Source organism: Montipora foliosa, chromosome 3 (assembly GCF_036669935.1).
Source record: "Montipora foliosa isolate CH-2021 chromosome 3, ASM3666993v2, whole genome shotgun sequence".
NCBI classification, from domain to species: Eukaryota; Metazoa; Cnidaria; class Anthozoa; order Scleractinia; family Acroporidae; genus Montipora; species Montipora foliosa.
In genome coordinates, this window is record NC_090871.1 from 41,974,217 (window position 1) to 41,997,119 (window position 22,903).

At 40.7% G+C, this 22,903-nt stretch overlaps 1 protein-coding gene across 1 annotated transcript in view; it reads right to left on the bottom strand.

The window, feature by feature from the left end:
• Nucleotides 1–18,229, bottom strand: part of LOC137997454 (uncharacterized) — a 29,583-nt gene extending 11,354 nt beyond the window's left edge. Inside the window, exons 1-9 of the mRNA XM_068843473.1 lie at nt 17,988–18,229; nt 17,763–17,803; nt 15,052–15,429; nt 10,429–10,554; nt 6,977–7,171; nt 5,368–6,093; nt 4,219–4,681; nt 2,775–2,995; nt 73–1,212 (exon numbers count right to left, since the gene is read on the bottom strand). Coding sequence (XP_068699574.1) covers nt 73–1,212; nt 2,775–2,995; nt 4,219–4,681; nt 5,368–6,093; nt 6,977–7,171; nt 10,429–10,554; nt 15,052–15,429; nt 17,763–17,803; nt 17,988–18,019 — 3,322 coding nt within the window. The 5' untranslated portion in view covers nt 18,020–18,229. The remainder of the gene's footprint in view (nt 1–72; nt 1,213–2,774; nt 2,996–4,218; nt 4,682–5,367; nt 6,094–6,976; nt 7,172–10,428; nt 10,555–15,051; nt 15,430–17,762; nt 17,804–17,987) is intronic.
• Between the last annotated feature and the right edge of the window lie 4,674 nt (nt 18,230–22,903).

Consider the following 22,903-nt stretch of genomic DNA (forward strand, 5'->3'; position numbering starts at 1 on the left):
TTTACTCTCTTTTCTGACCCTTGCACTTGGCTTTTACGAGGTACATATATATAAAGGTGAAAGGAAACTTACACGTTTGATGGGGTGAGGGCTGATTTTCTTTCCATTTGCTCAAGTCCATTTGACGAATGTCGGTACATTCAACTCGTTTAAGTTCATCGGTGGCTGCAATAAAAGCATCTCGTTGAACAGAAACTATGCCAAATATGTTATCGCACAGTATACGAGACAGCGAAGTTTTTCGAACCTCCTTAACTTGTTCATCTGAAAATACTCCGTTTCTCTCAAACCAGAAACGGTCGCCATCACGCAGACGACGAAATTGTTCTTTCAGTATGCAATGCAAGGTGGGACCAACTATTGCTCCAGGAATAGGGTCCTCTGCTAGGCCTGAAACCCACAGATCAGCGTACTCAACATCTTCATAAAGTTCGTGAAGTATCTGTCGGGATGTAGCATTTATAATTTCAAAATTTGTTTCTTGAAAAATATCTGCGTGAGATAAGTTGCATTCGCGCCTCCATGCGCCGTAACCCGGAAGGCCATGGTCACGACCGCGTTGAATATTTAGCGCAGCAAGATCAAAGCCATGATCTGATTCTGGCTGCTGAAAAAGATGCTTCGTCAATCCTGCCGCCATTTCCCGATTCACAGCAAGCGATTCGTTGGCTAGAAGTCCAAGAAGCACAGGTTCAATGCCCTCTCTCTGTACAAGTTTGTTGTTGAAAAAAGCATTTCTGAGAAGCACATCTGGGGCAACAGGATCGTAATTGGCGTCAAGCATAGCAAACTTTGGTCTTACCATACTATGACCGAATCTAAACGCAGAAGTCGCAAATACGTTTAAGATACCAGGGTGTACATTTTCGTATCCTCGGTAGGCGGGCAAGGCGTTATTGCCCAGAATTTTAGGCAAGTAATGGTTATAAGTGATATGCTGAAGCACCGCTCCCACTATTTTTCTGGTTTCATGATAGACTTTTTCCGTGTCCCAGTGTTTATTCAATCGGCTCAAACTCTCCGCTATTCGGTTATGTTCTCGGATCCATAAGGTGTGCATGGACGCTAGGGCAATCTGTTCGTTGACTCTAAAATCACCAGCGTCGAAACAACCACCGAATAGCTGACACAAGTTCAGAGGAGGATCGAAAGGTGTTTCCACAAATGGAAGAAGGTATCTTGGCCGAGATATCTTCAGGAGGCCTCTTCCTGCTATGGAAACAAATTTGAAATTTACAGCGGATAGTGACGAAATGTGTCCCAGCAACACAATTGCAAAATACTGAAACAGCACCAAAATTTTAAATTACCACTCACAGAGCAACTATTGTGTTGTCAAAAATACAAATCACAGAACAAATATTACAAATATTACCACCGAATCGGACATTTACAAAAAAAAAAGGATAGGACATTTTCACAAGTCTTGGCACAAGTCTTAACAGAGGACGTTTTGACAATCCTTCTACATTTAAAAGTTGATGTCGTAGTACAGGCCTCCTACATGCAGCTAAAGTAGTTGTTTCGGTTTAGCTGCGGTGAATTATTAGGCCTTTTGCAGCTTAGTCATCACATGATACAAAAACGGCCATACTGGAACGCAAATTGCGCACTGGCAAATCAAAGGTGGGCAGACGCGAGGGGTCATGTTGCAGGGAGATGTTGCAGCGACATGCATGAGGGTCGTGTAACAGGGACATGTAGCAGGGACAAAATCACAACATTTGGATACACATCAAAATGTTGCGGGCAGATGTTTCAGGGATATTTTGCAGCGATATGTCCCCGCGACGTGTCCCATGAATTTCAACCTGTTTTGGTGTTGCAAAATTTAAAAAGTATCAGTTCACACGAGGGGACATGTCGCTGCAACATATCCCTGAAACAGGTATCCGCAACATTTTCATGTGTGTGCAAATGTTGTGATATTTTCCCTGCAATATGTCCCCGCTACACTTCCCTGCTACATGTCGCCTCAGTGTGTACCATGTTTTTTGTCGCTGCAACCTGTCGCTGAAACAAGTCCCTGCCACATGACCCCTCGTGTCTGCCCACCTTAAAGATCAAACAAAGAAATTTAATTTAAATTTTCTTTGTTTTAGATGTCCCATTGGACAATTTGCATTCTAGTATGGCGGTTTTTGTACCATTTGATCACAAGATGCAAAAGGCCTATTCGCTATTTTTGCAAATCCAACAGTACAGTTCATTTTGGGGGGTTATTTGCATTAAAACAAAAAATATCCAGTTCCCTGAAGCATGGTACAGTCCCAAGAGTAATTAACTTGTATATGTTGTTATGTAAAGAGCCCCCAAAACGTATTGCATTATGGGATTGGGATTGTGTTTTCACGTGACGTCACGGCGGCCATGTTGGTGTTCCTAAACAATGGGAGGGCGGCCATGTTGGTGTAACCAACTAATTGAGCTCTCTTATCGTGCAAACAAGGTTACTGAGCACGTGTGGGAATTAAAGAGTCTTGTTATATTTTCTCGGCTATATCTTCGAGTATTTATTATGTGATTATGGTGCTAATGGAAACGACGTCATAATTTGCATTAACCACAAAGTTCTCCCAGAAAAGGGTGGAAGTTGTACCAAAATAGGAAACAAACATGTATTTCAAAATTGTTATTAAAAGGAAATCTAAACAACTAATTGCTATCATTTGATGGCATCTTTCTTAAAGATAACAACTTGATATTCCTCAAGTGGCAAGTTGGACAACAACAATTGTTGAATTTACCAGGGGAGGAAGTTCCTTGTTACTTACAGTTCAGATCTCTGAGTCGCTGAGCAACCTCGCTGCTCGAGCCATATATCTGAGATCCATCTATAAATGCCGTGATTGTGTTAAGCTGTTCCCTTGGTGTTATGTTTTCATTATCAGTTTGGCAAGCAGCAGCTGACCGAGTAAACATGGTACATGAAGAACCGTCTGGGTACATTATGGGATAGCAAGGAGGCTCAAAGTCAACTGCTGACCCGTCACAGCTGAAATAAAAAAATACATATATAATACTTGTGATTCAAGAGTCATACAATTATGTAGCGCGCCATGCTTGCGGGGCTGATGGCTAGGCCTCAATAGATTATGGTGGGCAACGTTTTGAGCAACTTTTTCCTTTCGAACAACCTCAAGCAACTTGTACCTGTTTTGAGCACCAAATGAGCAACTTTGAAATGTTTTAAGTACTCAATGACCATTTAGAGATATAAACATTTTGAATTATATCTTTAATACTTTCAAATGACAATAAAACTGCTGCAGGCAATCGTTATCTATTGATGTTAGCCCACGAAATCACGAATGCTAGGACAGCCGTATCTCAAAGAAGGCTTCGAACACTCTAGAAATTTCCAGCGGTTATCGATGATCAATGATATTGTAGTTGCCATTTTGTTTATATTTCATACAGGGAGCAAGAAACAACTTGAAGATTACCTTGAGGCGTCGGTTATGATAGGATACAATAGTGCCAAGAGGCAATAAGCAATGTCAGCTACCAAACAACAGAAAGCAGACATACTGTTGTAAACTATAAGACACTATAGAACATATCAACTGTTAAACAGTTAGTCTGCTGGATACTCAGAATTAATTAACCATGTTGTATCACTAAATCAAGTTAAATTTGTGTCATTGTTCTATTGGTTATCTATAATAAACTGGCAACCTAGCGAGCAACTGTTTCTCATTATTCACGGAATTTACTAGCACAATCTATCAAGGCCTACTGAAGGCTATCCTCAGTCAAGCCTTTTGTTGTTGATTTGAAAGAAGTGCGAATGGCAATATTATTAACCACCATCAAATTGAATTGAAAGTTTGCAAAAACGAAATCTGAATGTGAACAAATTTTATAGCGCGCACGTCTTTTGAACCGGGTAGGGAAAAGATTCAGACTGCAACGTTAGTATACAAGACAGTGTTAGGTAGAGAGCAAATCCCGATATGAAAATGAAAATGAGTTGAATTCTATTATTAGTTCCGTGCCATACTGCGTGACTATTTAAAAGACGACAGCTTATTGGTCAGTTGCCGGTGTGAGAGTGAACCGCGTGATCATTGTAACAATAGATATGTGTGAAATTTGAAAATATTTGACCTTCGGTACTTCACGACACACGCAGACTCATCGAAAGTCTTTTCGAATTTGCTTTTATTTTACGTAGTGATATAAAGAAAATGAGGCAATGACTGAAATAATACTTACTTTGGCAAGAAACACTTTTCACTCCCTTCACTTTCTGCTGTGAATGATATATCATGATCTAGGAATTGCCCCCACTGCATAAGCATGTGAGAGTAGCGTTTGTCATTTCTATTGGCTTCTTTGAGGTGAATGAAAAACACTTTGCTGACAAGGTGCGGTGAAGGAAGATGAGGCGCAAATGGCTGATCAGGGAACCCAACAGGATCTGAGAGACCATTTGAATCATAGTAGACTGGATCCAACATTCGGGTGAATGGTGTGGCGGTCGCTCCCCATAGGGGATTTTCAAGATTGTTGCAGGTTCCATCAAATGTTCGGTATTTTGAGTGATATTCTGTATCGGAACAGTTGGCCTCGGGGAAGCTGCAGTTTGCTTCTTTCACGATCTCAGACAATTTTCCAGCCGAAGCAATTGAGCTTGGGCCCAGTCTCACGGAAACTGCCCCCGTGCGTGAGCGGTCATCTGGAGACAAAATGGTCACTGGAGCTGTTGAATTTGTCTGTATAAACTCTGAAGGTCTATTTTACATTTTAAGCATATCATGCAATTCTTTTGGCAGGGCCGCGAATTCACAAAATCCGGTACAGTTTTCAGTGTTCACGATAAACACCAAATGACACATAAAAAGAAATACATGATGCTCTAAAACCACCGTTAATGAAATAAAATCACGCAGGTGAAAAAAGCTACACGCTATCACGGTTAAAGACTCAAACTTTACGGTGTTTGTATGAGGATGGTAAAACAAGAAAACACTAGCTCAAAAGAAAAAAAAGGACTGCGAACTGAAGGTGCGGGGTTCAGGACTGCAAAGTTAACGGCAAGGGACTACGCACAATAATCCTACTGCAATACGCTTTAGATCAAACTCGTCAGCATACCCCACAATGAAGGGGCTTAAAGTTGTAATAGGTTATGATTAGGAGAACCTTTATCTTAAGAACAAAAAAGAACGTATGACTAAAGTCAGATCCCTATCGGAAACAGTAAGAAAGGCATTCTCTGGTATGGGAAACTGCCCAAGTCTCTTTCTCTCCCCCTTCCCCAAAAAATTAAAGTACAGATACGGCTCTGGTAAAAGACACTGTGACTTCTCCAAGGTTCCGAGGCATGCATTGTAAGTAAAAAGATGATAAAAAGTAACCAACCTAGCAGATGATCTGCCACTTCTCGCTTTAACTCTCGTATGATTTCACAGAAGCGTAAGTCTGCCTTGGACACTCTTTTAGCTTCAGGGGATAGTCGACGAAACATACGATGCAAAGAAAACTCAGTTCTCTCTCGCGAAGTTGCACTCTTATTAAACCGCAGCCTCCGAGAGCTGTCTACAGCCTCTGACGTGTTCTTAACCACTGCTACCGATGACTGCACATAATCATTCCCAGGGTACTCTGGTACCACCACGATAGAAACTCGTGTTGCGGCCGTTAAGGTATTCCGCTCATTTTCTTGAGTCCTGGCAACGACTTGTAATACAAAGTTGACAGGTTTGTCATATGGGCTATCTAGCTGTGGCAGTTCCCTGCTGATTTTGAGTGAGCCTTTCCATGGATCAAGACTGAAAAGAGCTTTCTTTTGGTAAGGATCAAAAGAATTTATCCTGTATCGCACAGCACCGTTGCTCCGCCTTTTGCTTTTTTCCACTCTCAGATGTAGAATGGTCTGACCCACGGGCGTGTTAAATGGAATAATTACGGAGTAAATTGGACTCGGAAATCTCAGACTTTGATCAGGATCAGCACTCAATATTTTATTCGCCGCCTCGACTCTGATAATTACGAAAGTAGAAGCGAAAATGTCGTCACTAATACGTGCCTCCACTCGCAGACGATAACGTGCTTTCTTCTTAAGCTCTCCACAAACGGAAATTGTTCCTGGGAACGAAAGAAAATAGATTAATACGTATTTATGGAGTGTTATACATCATCACCAATGAGGCAAACGTTTGCTCAGAATTAATATGCGACCAGTGGATTTCTAAATAACAACTTGGATGGGGTCAATCGTGCACGCCGCCAGCAAATGCTTGCTTATATCTAAAAATATATGACCAAACACATCTAATCAAGTGAAGTTATGGAATGGAAATGCAAAATGGAATCACACCGTTCGTTTGTGAGAGATACGCGTTTATATACCATGGTGACTTATTACGCCACAATAATGATTGCATCTTGTTAAGCAAAAACATGTTGTTTCAAATGGTACCACAAAATTGCCGTTATGTAATCCTTGTAATAAAACCGTGTACTGAAATTGTTGAAACTGGTTTGAGACACCTTAATTTATGCTAGTTTCGCACGGAGAACACAGAGATCTTACCACTGATGTAATCGTATTCTGGTCACCAGTGGTATTGACAAGTTAACCATTATTATCATTAACGGTTACCTCTGATTATTAATATATTCTACATACACTCAAAAGTGATTAGTTAAAGTACTACTAATCGGTTAAGAGAAATCAACTGGCTATGAGAGATGACAGTTGAGTCGATAAGTAACTTTTCAATTAATCCGGCACCTCGTTCCGTAATGTGTATAATATTATATCGTGATTCAAAATTTTTCATGGTTTAAAATGTTGCTTTGTTTAAGTCTCATATTCATTATCACAATCTGAAACAAAGGAAAATCAAAATTGAACAGGTTTGAAAATTTTTGTACCAGGAAGAAATTTGAACCCCAATACATACGCTATCTAAATGCACGCATATATATATAGTCACTGAATTCAAAGCGTTTTACCATTCAGTACCTGTTACTGGGTCCACTTCAAATAATGCAGTCTGTCTACTGTAAGGTTTGTTGTTTATCGATCTTATAAAGTATCTGATACGAATCTGTGGGTTGTCTGCTGTTGCACGAACTGTTAAAAATGAGGCACCAGGTGCCGCTTTCACTGACAGCGATGTGCGGTATCGCCTCTTTGAGAATGAAATGACAACATCCTCTGAAACAAAATGAAAAATGAACAATTTAGTTGATACGTAAGTCAGTTATTCGAAGGTCAACCAAAAGATGACAATTGATTATTTAAAACCAATGAGAAGAGAGGGTTTCTCAGAGCTCTCGTCAAGAGAAGAGCTCTGGGGTCGAGATTGAACCTGGAGTGTTCAAAGATACTTGGCATTGAGGAACCTTCTCCACGTTCTGTGACACGGACATCAGACAGCTTAAGATCAGTTTTCACTAACGACGCAGGCTTATAAGCACTATCAACACACGCAATTCAGGAGAGTTTTGATAATTAGTACCTTTTCTTTGGACGAAAGACACCAATAAAGAGCGTGCTGCTTGTTCTTATGCTGGTGGACTAATGAAAATTGGCCTTAATTAAACCAGGGTTTTCGTTTTAGGCTGGACGTTTCGTCCGGTTGTTTCCCATTCCATGTTCAGTACTTTGATGCCAATATTTGAGGGATTTGCTTTATTTATTATTTAATTTTTTTTTAACTTACTTACTTACTTACTTGAGTGAGCCCCAGCCTTCCCGGGGAAACTGATTTTTGGGTTCCAGAAACAATGGAAACAGCGTTTCTGAGTGTTATCAGCATGTTAAAAATTCCTGGGGAGGAGGGGGGTATGCCCCCAGCCCCCTCGGTAGTTCGTGCTACGTCCGGTAATATGTCCGCTACTTTACAAAACTGTCGAAAACCCTGAGGGACAATGTTGCAAAAAGCCCCTCAGTGCCAAATCCTCGCCCCAGATGGAAGATCAACCGTTAAGATAACCACAGCCTTTAAACCCTAACCCTTTCAAATGGCGTTCCCAGGAAATCTCCCTTGGCTTCTGGGCTGGGGCTACCAACAAGGTTTCTTTTGGAAATAGTTTATTAAGGTGACTAAGCGACTTTAGGTGACTTTAAGTGACTTACGGTGACTAAGCGACTTAAGGTGATTCCCTAGTATTGCACTACGCATCCTGTTCTGCGCATAACACAGTGTAGGCCACGTTCGTATTCAGGAATGGCTAAGAGGCTCTATAGTCAAATTTCACGGCTCAGTTCTGTTTTCTTTGTCTCACCAGTCTCAACGTATATTTCTAAACAAAACAATGCTTAAATTTAACCATAAAGACTCGTAGCCATGGGTGAATATGGATATATCGAAGGTAGCCAAAAACATTTCAAAATGGCGACCTTTCGGGCGGGAAAGCTCGTTACAAAGAAGAATGGCCATTTTCAGAGCACAGAGTAAAGAGCAAAACGGGAAACTTTTTTAGACTCCTGCAAAACAAAACGTCGAGTGATAGCCTCGATGATGCTAAAGTGCCATGTCAGTCCGAGAATGAAAGTGAAACCGCGCTATCGGGGAGACGTGTTGTTCGAGGGGTCGAGTTTGGTTTGCTTTCTGTTTTCTCCTAAACGAGTTTGGTGACTTATCTTTTTCTGGCATAATTTTATTCTCCTACTCCTCCTCGTTTAAAATTTTTCGTCAGAAAACGAAGTTACAGGGAAAAAAGGGTTCGTAGCCATCACTTGTGGACACAAAATTGTCTCCTCGAGATCACGCACCCGAGGATATTTGTAGTTAGTGCCTTTTCAAGACGTGTGCCTGTGCCATAAAACAAACATTAAATTATTCCTTTTGAACAGTACAATACAACTGTTTCCTTATGTCAAGAATTACTTCAAAGCTCTGCTTCCTGATTCTGCAAAACGTAGCGTAAGAACAAACTTGTCCTTGATAGATGAAGTCGCAATGATTAACTGAATAACTTGAACAAGTCATATCTCGCAAACGAGCTTAGTGACCAATTTTTTTAATTGCACATTTCGAGTCACCATAACGTAGAGAACAATTGAGAAAAGTTTAAAGAAAATCTCACGACAACTTCTACTACTAAGGAATCCCTTAAAGCAGCAAGCCTCCAGTAATTTAATTGATGCATTAAGCCTAAAAATATCCAGACTTGAATATTAATACAAGACATATAAATGTGACATTTCATCCACCTCTAGCGGGATAGAGGCCGTGCAGCGCATTTGCGTGCTCATGAGGTGAATACCATTCAAGCCTTTCAGGCTTACTTGCAACAACTCGAGTTGCATAGCTAACGATGATCTTTCTATCCTTCATTTCATGTTCATTCCGCCATTCAATGAAATTTCACATAATTTTCATTCAGAACGTTTATGTTTACTTGAGAAGTAAATTTAAAGGGACGAGCCAATGACATTTTTGAAAACTAGTTCAGAGGAACACGGAAATGGGTTTATCATCAAATAGGTTAATATGATAAATTGACCACCAAAGAGAAATTTGAAAGCTGACGTTTCGAGCGAAGCGAAACGAAGACCGGGAAGTTGAGGAGGAAAATTAAAAGAAGGGTAAGGGGACACTTCATGACTTTTAACATACAAAGCATGCAAAAGATTTACGCTTGCGCATTTTGTGTGTGGAACGGTGTTTGAATTGTCATCGTCGTTGCGACCAGGTAATAAAGTTTTGTAATGATAGCTGCCATAATGGTTTTTATACCACACCTACCCGCTTATATGCCGTTAAAAAATTAATACAAAACAGAATAAATTAAACGTTTAGGCGAAAAAGTACTCAGAATAATGTCATTTTGTCTTGCTAATTAGTCATGTGATACGCTGGGGAGCAAATACTTGAAAAGAAGAAACGGAGAATCCTCTTGTGGCAATATCGAGTAAAAAAAAGAGCATTTCTTCAAGCATCCCAAAGTTCAATATTAGTATTAACTTCTTACTAATCGAGCGCGAGGGCCGTACTGGGGAATATTGGCCCGAGGTCGTGGCAGTACGGACCGAGCGTAGCGAGGTCCCTTCAAAAACGACCGAGGGCCAATATTCCCCAGTAAGGCTCGAGCTAGCTCGGTTAGTAAGTAGTTTATTATATGGATTTTTAATTACCTTTTGCTTTGTTTTTGATAGCCCGTAATCGGCCCGTGGGCATTACGGGAGAATAATGCCCTGCAATTCAGTCACAATTATATCGGCTACAAACACAAGCCATATAATAATAAATCTTAATTCCGCTGACTAAACGTCACCAGTCTTATTTTGTACTTCATCGCTGCAGAAAACGTCAAAGAAATTCATGGGAACTTTCTATCTAGCCTTTGTGGCCAATTAACCGTGTGGCTTGATTTTAACTTTTTTGTTTCATCCGGTGAGTGACGAGCATTAAGATGGAATCAAACTTAACTTCGGGGTAACTACGTAAGAGTGAATTCACTTACCAATGCAGCCACTTTCATTGGAAACAAGTCGGAAGCCCGGCCGGCAAGTGCATTTAAAGCTTCCTTGGGTATTGACACAATCTTGATGACAGCCACCATTCAACAACTCTGAGCACTCATCAATGTCTGGTATAAATGTGTGTGGGAATACAGGAAAGAGTAAACGCATTATCAGTCAAAACATGATAATTGTTAAACGTAACTTGCTGCACTACAGAAGGTTGTGTCCGAGTACATAACTGATACTAAAACCAAAGCTATATCGTAGGATTCTGCGTGCCAAAAAAAGGATGATGCTTACAAAGGAGACCTTGTCTTATAGTCTAGCAAAAGAGCTCGAAAATCTAGTAAAATTGGTGCTGCAGAAGGAGGGGCATGATCCAAAACTGTATGGTATTCACAGTGTGAGAGCGGTAAGTACAGCCGGGGCAGCAGCCAGTAGGGTACCTGGTAGAGGGTGGATCGCACATCGTATTATTCAAGAATAACAAAAAAAAGCACGCAATGGCAAAAACATGTGGCAGATTTTACAAAAGAGCACCACAATTGACAATTTGGTATATTTGGAGATTTTGGCGAGATTACCCCCATTGCGTCACGACAGTACATCCCGGCATTGCCATTTACGCTTCTCGGTGCACCTTGCACTATTACTAAAAATAGACTTTGTCACATGAGCCCCCCGCGTAGACTCAGACAAACGTTTGGATCTACTGAAAGGAAATGTATGAGTTAGGTAAGCGATAGTGACGGAAAAAAGAAGAAAACTTTATAAATCTGTGGAGTTCGTTTCTAAAAAGGGGGTAGAATGTTTTGTACTAAGCCCTGTTGATGGAAATCGGACCCACAGAACTCAGATAAATGACCATAAATTGCCGAAATCTCTGAAAGAGTTCCACAGGAATCAAGACAGAAAGTCTTCATACCTCTACCAAGACCATCGTAATACATCGAGAAATGTCAGCCTTGGATAATCGATTCAATCCGGGAATTCTTAACTGTGAAAAACACATATTTGTGCTCTACAAAAGATCCCACAACAGAATTTCCTGATGTCCACCAGGAGTAACAAGAACGTTCATAAAAGGAAAAGCATTACCGCTTCGAATAACAAAGTTTTCCAATTATAATTTTGGAAAACGCACGAGACTTTGAAATACGCCTCAAAAATAGACGATACCCAGAGAACAGTGTTCAAAGGCATCTCTCTGAACTGAAATTCTCCAACAAAAAGAGGCCATGTACTAAAAGATGAAAACGCAAATGTAACACAATTCTGACTTTTCTCACAAAATAACACTGCGCACACGGAGAAATGGCACCTGATAGAAAATTACCCACATCTAATATCGCAAAGAAAATCCATGAAAGATGTCTTAGTCAGAGCAAAACAGACAACCATTTGCGAACAGCAGGAGTAGCGTAGGCCCATCAACACTTTTCCAACATGCCAACCTGTCGACGAAGTAAAATAGGGAACAGAGCTTGTACTATGGTACAATTTCCTTCCAATATCGAACCTTTTATTTGTATTTTCGCCGCTGACTAACGGCCATTATCGATGCTCGGATCAAGCGCGTGGTCACTTCCACTGTTTACACCATAGGCAGCCCAAGCTCGCGTCACTACAGACAGCCGTTGAGAATTTAAACGCGTTGTAAGACTTTGTATGGGAAATAAAATACAGTGGATTATGAAGCCTAAAAAATGCTCAATTTAACGTTCAATCAATAACATGAATCAAAATGACTCACCTCTGGTAAATTCTTGTGCCTTTTGGAGCTTATTTTCCAGTTTCGGGAAGGCCGTGTTTTCAATGTTCTAAGACGAAGTCAAGGCTGCACACTACGGTTCCGACCGTTGTCAGCTCGGAGGCGGTTTGCGACTCGAAAATCCATCCCAGCCAAGATTTTTTCACGCAAAGCTAAAGCCACATCATTTGCGAACCCCCGTGAATGTTTCTTCGTCAAAAATCCCCACGCACTTGGCTGGAAACGAGCATTTTCTGCTTCAGATTCCACGATAGCTGATGAATTTAACAGCAACTGATCACCCATGAGGACACGGAGCTTGGGTCCGAGGTCAAATTAATTCCACCCGATGGAGGTACAGTCATTTCATTTACAACACTTACCCCATCCCCACAGCGTCACTCGTAACCATGGAGCTGTTCGAGAAGCCGCTGTGAGGATGGGGTAAGTGTTGTACATGAAATGACTGTACCTCCATCGGATGGAGTTAATTTGACCTCGGACCCAAGCTCCGTGTCCTCATCGGTGATCAGTTGCTGTTAAATTCATCAGCTATCATGGAATCTGAAGCAGAAAATGCTCGTTTCCAGCCAAGTGCGTGGGGATTTTTCACGAAAAAACATTCACGGGGGTTCGCAAATGATGTGGCTTTAGCTTTGCGTGAAAAAATCTTGGCTGGGATGGATTTTCGAGTCGCAAACCGCCTCTGAGCTGACAACGGTCGGAACCGTAGTGTGCAGCCTTGACTTCGTCTTAGAACATTGAAAACACGGACTTCCCGAAACTGTAAAATAAGCTCCAAAAGGCACAAGAATATACCAGAGGTGAGTCATTTTGATTCATTTTATTGATTGAACGTTAAATTGAGCATTTTTTAGGCTTCATAATCGACTGTATTTTATTTCCCATACAAAGTCTTATAATGCGTTTAAATTTGTAGTGACGCGAGCTTGGGTTGCCTATGTTTACACGACCTTACACAGCCCGTCAATCGTTTAAAAAGGTCGTCACGTTTGCTCGTCAATTTCAGCCCCCTACATTTTAAACACTATTCTAGCTGCTCATTTGCGTATTGTTCTGGTTCTATTTCGAGAACAGAGCCAAGAACACGGTCGATTAAAACCGAAAAGATTGAAGCGAACATTACGCCTCATTTCCCTTGAGACTCTTACAGACTGAACTTTGCTTGTCAGACTCACTTGGGGGTCTATAATTTCATGACGTCATTAGTCCAAAGCGCTAATGTTTTCCCGTCAAGTTACTCATGATCATTTGTTAGCCTCCTTCGCAGCCGTTTTTAGGCTCGGTCTCATTTGTAGGTTAACGGAACTTCCTCCATTGAGGGTGGTCATGCAGGAACTGTGCCCTCACAAGTTTTTTTTTTTCCATTCATTTGAGACAATGTGGACTGCTTCTTTGTAGGGTGTCTGTAATTCTTTGAACCATGGTTCACGGCGTCAACTTCACGAAAGTCGCACATATTGTTTATTTCGTTCTCCTTAAGATTCCAGTTGAGTGTTTGTTCAAGCTAGGTTTTGTTTTTGCCATTATGTACGCTTTTTCCTTGCGGCGGTCGGCATAGCTACCATTGGTGTGTGAACCACTTGCTGGGTAAAAGAAAATAAGCTCTTTTTTTTATATAAACGTCTATTTCAGTTGCGATGTAATTGAGCTTGCAGACGTTCTTAAACATGCACTTAACGTCGTGTGGTACACGAAGTTGGACTACAAACTGAGTTGTTCTTCAGTGTACCATGCAATAAGAAAACCACAACGAAATTAAAAATATGCAAACGATGTGTGCATGTATACATAACGACTGAACATTTTTTGGCTTTTATGCACTATCATCGTAATTTATATAATTTAAGGATAACGTGATGTTATCAGTGTTCACAAGTTTGTTTTGCATCTGAAAAATGCTTCCATTTTCAACTACAAACTCTACTTTCATTGACAATTTACGTCACTGTGCATTTTGTCAAAATAGATGCGTTTTGTTTCTGAAACGAAACAAAAAACAAGGTGTGCTCTGTTATGATTCCGACAAGCTGACGAAGTTACCCCAGAACGGAACATCGCGTCAATCGGAAATTCCGATTTCTCCTCGGTTTGATTCCCCGATTGCTTATCGGTGTCCCGATTACTTTACCCTGGGTGCCAGTGGCTCTATTTTTCTTTCGCGAGGAGGGAGCGGTTAAAATGGAGAGGCGAAAAATACGAACCTCTGATCACGGCGGTTTAGAATTTCACTTCCATGATTTGTGATTATGAACACGGTCGCTGATTGGTTTTTATAGTCAGTGCCAGTTCTTTCCGAGAGTATTTGCATAAAAATTGAGTTCAAATCCCAGAAGATTAGTTTAGTTCACCATTATGGCCTCCATTCCTTTTCATGGAACAACAACATGGTAGCCGTGACGTCATGTGAAAACGCTCTATTGAGCACTCTTCCAACAGACGTGCAAGATTACTGCAAGATTACCTTCTCTTCTTGAGGAAGTCCTCAAACTCAGTGAACAATTTCACGTTGAATCAAGAGAAATTTATACACATACAGAAATCTCATCCAAAATTCTCAAACACCGAAGGAGTGCCATTGAGTGTGGAGGGGAATCCAACACAACGCAAATAACTTGACTATTTGAATGACTTCTCTTCACGGGTTGTCGAAACGTGTCATAAGCAACACTCCTACCCAGGACCGCTCTTACCTCGGAAATCTTAATTCATCAAGTTTTAGTATTGCGCCAACATTTTGTAATTTTGAGGGCAAAATTACTTCTCTCATTAGATAAATGCACAAGGAATGACAAAGCATTTTCGAACAAATAATTATTGTAACGGGCTTTGCTTTAAATGACATGCTTACCTTCAGCACCGTAAGACACTCTGAACCCAGTGTGGCCGCCAATCTTGGATTTGAAACGAATCCACAATTCATTAGCTGGAGACGTGACATTGCTGGGTTTTTCGTTTCCGCAGAACAGGACCGAATCCTTGCCATTCCGAAAAACGCGATAATCACTGAATCTTTGCCTTCGAGTGCTGATCAGAACATAGTCATCTCGGCAATACGCTGTCCTGGCAACGTCAAAGCGTGGCTCAAAGTGAATGTGCACCCTGAAGCCTTTTTTCACGGCAATATGCCATATGCAAATCTGGACTGGGCTGTAATTCTGTGGATATCCCGGTGACTCTATCGTACCACCCAGTCCTGTCACATGATTGATTTGACGCTGGCACTTGCCTTCATTAAGGAAAGAAATGAAGAGATGATTTTCTTCTATGGTGGCTCAGGGATAATTGTCTCGTGACCAAAGATTAATGTCCTAGTAACCACGAGTCTTGCCCACCTCAGTGACAGAGCATTCAAACTATTAATAGCGTGGTCTCAGATTCGATTTGAACTTTTTTCTTGTAACACTATATCCTTCGCTATATTGTTAGCATGCACTCTTTCGAAAACTCCGTCCTAACAGTATGGCACGCGGGACAATTGTCGCCTTAACTGAACCTAGGTTAAGAGCTATAGGAGACTCGTGGGAGCTACTGTAGGCCAAAAAAGCTAGTTTTTTTGGCCTAGAGTAGCTCCCATGAGTCTCCTATAGCTCAGTGGTAGAGCATCCCAACTAGTAATCGGAAGGTCGTAGTATTAACTCCTGCAAAGGAGTACTCAGATTTTTTCCGACTGGAGTTCCCCGAGTCACCATCCAAGAAAATCATCTTCATTTACTGGGTTTAACATGTGCAATCTCCTCCATTACAGTAGTATAAATGAGTTTGTTGTCGCATACGATTGCGAAAAAAATCGGAGGAACTCCTTTGTTAATTTTTTCAACAGGCACCAAGCGACCCGACGACGGCCGTTGTAAGAGGCGGTTGAAGGTCTGGTGATGATTACTCCAATCACTCAGACAAACTTGCCTCGAGTCATTTAATACTTCAAGAGCCTCTGAACCCTTTAACGCCGCAGTACCCGTGCCGGTGTGGAGTTTTGCTACCAAGTGCGCTCATTCAGTGATTCCTAAAGGCAACAGGTTTCTCTTTTTCTCAAGGGTACAATGGGCCAACAAATTGACACTTAAGCCTGGTTTTCACTAGAGACGAAAGAACAAGCGCAAGCATAAGAGCGCTTATTTCACCGCGGAAATGGGTTCACGCAAGCATGCGCACAAGCACAAGGATTAAAAGCAAATTCCTTTTCCTTGTGCTTGCGCTTATGCTTGCGTTCGCTTGCGTCGTGTGAAAACGAAACATAGCATAAGCACAAGGAAATCTGTTTCGTCTGGCCAATTAAAGCACTCGTTCCAGATTCCCTGCATCTGAGCATTTGAACAAAATGGCGGTTAGAATAGTTGATTTTGATGCTTGTGTCCACGTTCGTTTTCATTAGCATATGCTGCTTATGCTTGCGCTTGTGCTTCCGCTTGTGCTTCCGCCGCTAGTGAAAACCATGCTTTTTACATACGGATTTGATTTCCGTTGATTTGTTGATTTCGGTTCACCGTGTGTCCCCAATTAGCGCTTGAGCGCTAGTAAGACTAGACACTTGAACAAAGTTCCTTTCCTTTCCTTTCCTTTACCTTCATGTACCGCATGAGCAACTATGCGACTAACAAGGGGTTAAATCTGTTATATTTATACCCTGTTGATTTTTCATAGCTTTTTAACCAAAATGCGTTAAATACCAGATGCTCAAATTATCATATGAAAATGGGGAACAAGGCCTGACCAGAGGAAAACACCGAAGTTAAGACCTCAGTGGAAGGGATAATTCAACATCTTTGTATATGACCATTATGGAATAAATAGTGCGGCTATACCCTTTAGAATTAAGGTACAGCTTGAGTAATGGTCAGCAAAAAAGTACTTTTCTCGGTGTACTCACATCTTCCTCCCTTCCATTTAATTTCACCTGGCTGTGGTGCTATATGCTCCGGGATCATTCATGAACCGTAGGTTTGCCAGCAGAAACAAGTGTAATTTTTCCCTTTTTTCGGCAAACAAAAGCACGCGCGAGACGAGCACAAATTTCCACCCATCGCGCGAGACTCGAACTTCGCGCTCAACGCCGAAAAAGTGCGCCTGTTCTGCAGACCGTAGCTGTCTGTGAGAAAATACTCTTCCCTTGCAATCCAGAACTTAAGACGACTGATTGCATGTTCCATTTTCCAACAATATGCCTCAAATTTGATGTAAATACTATCAGGGATCTAACTTATTCCATTTGCTTACATGCGATTTTCTAATTTTACTGGGAAAGAAGATTGACTACATTCGTGCGTGCGTGTTAAACACTTCAACATTTTCACGGCTTTACTCGTTGATTCACTTTCATTCTTTATCGGATGCCGTAATTCGATATTTTGAGTGAACAAGTAGTCTTTGTGTCTATTGACACAATCACAACTCTACGATAGCGTAAGACGAAACCCAGGTATCTTTGTTCATTGTGAATCATTTTGTCAATGCCAGAGGGCATCCCTAGACAAACACCAGCCCAGAGTCGCCGTCAGTTGATGTTATAAATGATGCCCTGCACAAGTACTTGGAACGCAAAAACATCGGAAGAGACCTTACCCGACAAGGATCCCGTAATTTGAACCAAAAGGATGCTTGCTCTGTAAAGAGAGAAGAAAATCGTCGTTAGATCATATCTTTTCAGCGCGCAAAAAGATGAATTACAAGTCTTTTGATCGACCATTGTCGACTCAGTGTATATACTAAAGAAACTGCGTTTGCTGATATCCTGAGATACAGGATGTGTTTTTGTAAAGGATATTTATATTAAGAAAAGTTACTTACAATCCTATGGCAACTACAAGATTTCTTCCCATGGCCTATCAAGCCTTCTGTCTTCCTTTTGGCCAGAGATGCGCTAACAATACCACGAAATGCTGACAGAAGGCTGAAGGCGTGTCGACCCAACATCCATTTGTAACCCCGAGGGACACGCACGACGAATTGACTGCGTCAAACCGACATTAACGGTTAAAAAAAATTATAATAATAATAATAATACTCTAGGCTGAAGAACGAGCGGAACTGCCGATAAAAGACAGGATATTCTTGTGACTATTTGGCAGAATGTTTCCCATTGTTTGTCACACAATGCCACCACAAATGCCTGACGTGTAACACAACAAAAACATATCACTTCAGTGACCATACATTCTTTCGAACAAAAATATCCGCTGTTGTTGAATAGTTTAATAGCTGTATTTGAACTTCAGCTATCTTTACCCTTAGTTGTGGAGGTCACGTTTTCAATTTTTTTCAGTCTGGAAAATTACCTCACCTCTCCGAGTCATGCGTGGGAGTCCTTTTCCCATTTTACAAGTCCAATCTACGTGAATGACGCGTTTGTTTTCTTTAAAGGCGTTTTTCTGGCCGAATAATGTTAGAAAGTTACAAATTTTAGTTGTAAATTTTAGCTGCAAATTTTAGCAAGTTGCAACTTTTCAATTATTCTGCAATGTATTTTGCCGCAAACCTAGCAAGAGACCAGTATTGAGAGGTTCGTCGTTTAACTGAATAGCTTAACGGGCCAGAAACGTTTGAGAGAGGGAATTAGATTCTATCGAACCGGGTTTGTCTTTTGCAGCGAGATTTCCAAACAAGTAGACAACTAATGCTATGGTAAAAGCTTCCACGGTAAAGACTTAAGAAAAAAACATTGGCATCGATACTTTGCAGGTATTGTGTAATTCCAGCTAATACTTTGACTGTTTCGAATTTTAGCAGTGTTCCATTCGATTGTTAAGGCTTCATTTTTGCTTTGACCTCAAAGAGGATAATTGCTTGACATTGCTAAGTACCTTCAGTACCTTCGGTCTATACTCTCTTGGAGCAGTTCACACTCAATGTATGGTAAGTCAAAAGATTGCGATCAGTTACAGTTTATCTGTTTAGTTTATTCATATTTTCCTGAAGATTATCCTTTCCTGGAGGACGATTACGTAGACATGCATTGAAACCAACATTCGCCACGACAAAACATGAGCAATGCCGGACACCGAGAATCGCGAGAAGCTACGCGGCGCCAGCGAGCTGCTCTGGCTCCAGAAAACCCGCGATTTCTAAACACTCGCGATCCACAAGATAAGAAATTGTTTTTAAACAAGTTAATCTGTAGCAGGTATACCGGGTGTATTATAGCGAACGAGTGCTTGATATTTTCTCCCATCGATTGTTTTGGTCACCATATTGGATTGGCAAGATCGAAGAAAAAAAATGGAGCAATTATTAAGCAGTAAGTACACTCGAGAGGAGGTTGACAAAATTGTGAAGGGGAGGAGGTCGGGAGAGAAAAGTACTTTTAGTATTTTTCCTTCCCTGCCCCTTCCCCCTCCGGATGGCGACCAAAATACTAGATCGGAATATATCTAGCACTCGCTCGCTAAAAAACGCAGGCGATGTAGGTTGGTTTACCACTGACAAGAACAATGGAAAAGTTCGAGGAATGTATGAACTTCGGATGTAAAACGCTTTTGATGATGAGTGATCAACGTAGTCGGAAGCGCTAAAGTATTCGTCAACTACAGTAAAAACCCGCATGTAAGAAACTACTTTTTTCCAAGTTTGGCAAAAACAGGGTTCTTATATTTAGGGGTAGTTATTGGCAATTTAGGATAAATTAGGTTCTTAATTAAGTTCTTAAGTTTTCAGTAGAAACCATTCCTGAACAAGCAGAAAAAAACAGGTTTGGTCCTTTATGTTACAGCATTTATAATTATTTATAACTGTCTTGTCATGAGCCTTGTGCAAGACTATCTATAAACAAAGTATCTTTTCAGATATATTTGCATACAAAATAAAATAGAAATGGAATAAGTAAAAATGCAAAAAAGTTCTTCTGCCTTAATTTACTGGTCACATTCATTTTATGATGGAATCATTACAATTGATCATAGAATAGTGCTACAGTGTATATGAAATGAAACAAACACAGTAAATGCACCTCTTCGTGTTCAAAGAACTACAGTTTCCTTATGGTTGATGTTTCACACGATACAGTACTCTAAAATGTATACATGTCCAGTCCTTGGGGCCTGATCTTGTCGTCATGTGAACCATCAGCTGTGATAAGGCACCCAGTTTTCTCAAACAGTTTCGGATGAATTGAAATATCATAGGGGTTGACAAGCCTGACTCACGCTTTCCACCCACGTGTTTTAGCCTTTAAATCTCAGAGTTTAGCTTTTACGAGTATATCTTTCAGAGACCTTCCTCGTTTGTATGGTATAATTGGAGGTTCTTTGTAGATCTGTCTAAGGAGAGGTTGTTTCTCTATCAGTTGCCAGTGAAACTAATGGTTGATACTGCGTGACAAAGGGCAAAATGGATTTTTCTCTTGATTGTTTTTGTCGGAGTGCTTCTTTCCTGTTTTCAAAGTGTATTTCAGAGAGAGTTAGAGTTATTAAGTTTCGTGGATATCCTCTCTCTCTAAGGTGCTTTTGGAGTTCTTCTAGTCGGTTTTGAAAGTTTTCTTTTGAGGAATTTGTTCTGAGTAACCGGAGGGCTTCTCCTTTTATAAAGCCCTTCTTGACCCCTAATGGGTGGCAAGACGTGAAATGTGTGTATTGGAAAGTTTCAGTAGGTTTGAAATGCGTTCGTAGGTCGAGAATTGACGAGCTGTTAAACCGTTTGCCTTTGTACACAAATGTATCCAGAAATGTGACTTTTTCCTCAAAGATTTCTGCTGTGAATTTAATAGTGGCGTGGTGATTATTTGCTTGTTCAATGAAGTGTGTTATTTGTTCTCTTCCGGTACCCCAGAGAGGGAAGAGCATGAGGTATTGAGTCCAGTGTTAGAGGATACCATGCGTATCAGTTGTGGACGCTTCTGTTGTCATCGGCGAGGTGCTTACTTGTGAAAGAGACCATGACAATGTGCATGACAAGCATGCTATAGCTAGCTGTGAGGAACGAAGACCAGACATTGGTTGGCCATGTCCCTCTAGAGCTTTCCAAGATATTCAGCCGTTTTTACGGGACTATGGGGAGATTGAGGCAGAATGTATTGGAGCTCGGTACAACAAAGGCGAGGGGAAAGGGCTTGAATTTCCCGTGGATTATAAACTTAAAGAAAATTACAAGTACCTAGAGAGATTGGTATCAAGAATAAAGGGAAGGGAATTAACTTCTGGTCTTAATATTTCAGAAGTGAAGAAATGCACCGGACTAATGTTTCAAATGGCTGAACTTCAAGGAACACAAAGTCCAAAGAAAACAATTACAGAGTTCATGAGACTTCTTTTACAGTATTTCACATTACAGTGTATTACTTTTTTTTTACAAAGTTGTAAGTTTTTTTACAAAGTTGTTTCTGTACATGTCTTTTATTTGTGAGCAATGAAGAATTTTCTGTTTCTCAAAGTCACCAAAGTTATACTTCTTAGTTAAAAATGCTTATGAAAATATCCCATAACTCACATATAAGAACCTAATAAGTTTTGCTTGGCTAAACAGCTTCTTATATTTTGGGGTATAAAAATGGGAAATTTCTGCCAGCAGGTTCTTAAATCACTGGGTGCTCACATGCGGGTTTTTACTGTACTGTATACGATTCACAAGTAATATGATCGGGATTAGAACCCAGCTGATGCGCTTGCGCTACACAAAGGCTTCGTAAACTGACTGAGTTTTCAGGCAAACTGGCTGACGGTCAATTATACTCCGTTCTTTTACTGTACTATTCGTAACAGAAACCAGCTAAAAATCCCAATAGAGTGACCCGTCCGACGTTATAATGTGTCCGAGGACACACTTCAGTCTGCCTTACAGCAGTGTATACTTGACGTCTCAGTAAAAATTTGCAGATAGTTTCCGAGGAAAAAAAAAACAAATTTGAAGATTTTTTAACCTGGGCAGCTGGCGGTTTAGTTTTGCCGGCGAGAGAGGAGGATAGGGCAGAGAAACCTTGTTCTCTTTCACTGCATTCCCATTTCTTCTTCCTCCGCTGACGTTCTATAAAATTTCCAAACAATTTATTATTTATTTATTTATTCTATTGATTGATTTATTTATTAATTTATTTATTATTTATTTATTGTAAGGGTTTTTTTTAACTGCTGCTTTTTACTCGAGTCGAGCTTGGGGTTACTCTGTGACGTTTATCGCCTGTATTTCTAGATACAAGATGTGAGAGGACACTGCAAGTGACGATTATCAAAATCAGCCCGCATCTCGCTTTTTGCGATCCTGGACGTATTATATATAAATATATTTCCGTAAAGCTGTGAAGTACCGAAGGATTCAGTAATTAAGAGATTAGGAATTCATCCAATAGCTGAAAAGGGCGACGACAGCAAGGGTAATGAGGCCCCTCCCGGCCCCTCCCAGGGGGTCCTCGTTCCCCTGTTTCCTTGTTTCCTTTAATAATTTGCTCGTGTTCCCTTATTTCCGAAATTAGCTTTTTCTCAGCTTTTTGATCCCTAAAATGGCTTGTGTTCCCTTGTTCCCTAAGATATTTTGTCTTTGTTCCCTGTTCCCCAGTTCAAATTAGCCGTGTTCCATTGTGCCCCCAAACCCCTGGCTTATAATTCGCATATGTATTCTCAGGAAAAAAAAAAAAAACAGAACAATTTCTGCGTAAATTGTGTCGGCCATTTCTTTCTTTGCTTCGCGGCGAAATCTCTGATTTTTGGTATTAAGGATGCAGAACTCTGACACTGCTACTTCAGAAACTAGAAGATTAGACACTTAAATAAAGTTCCTTT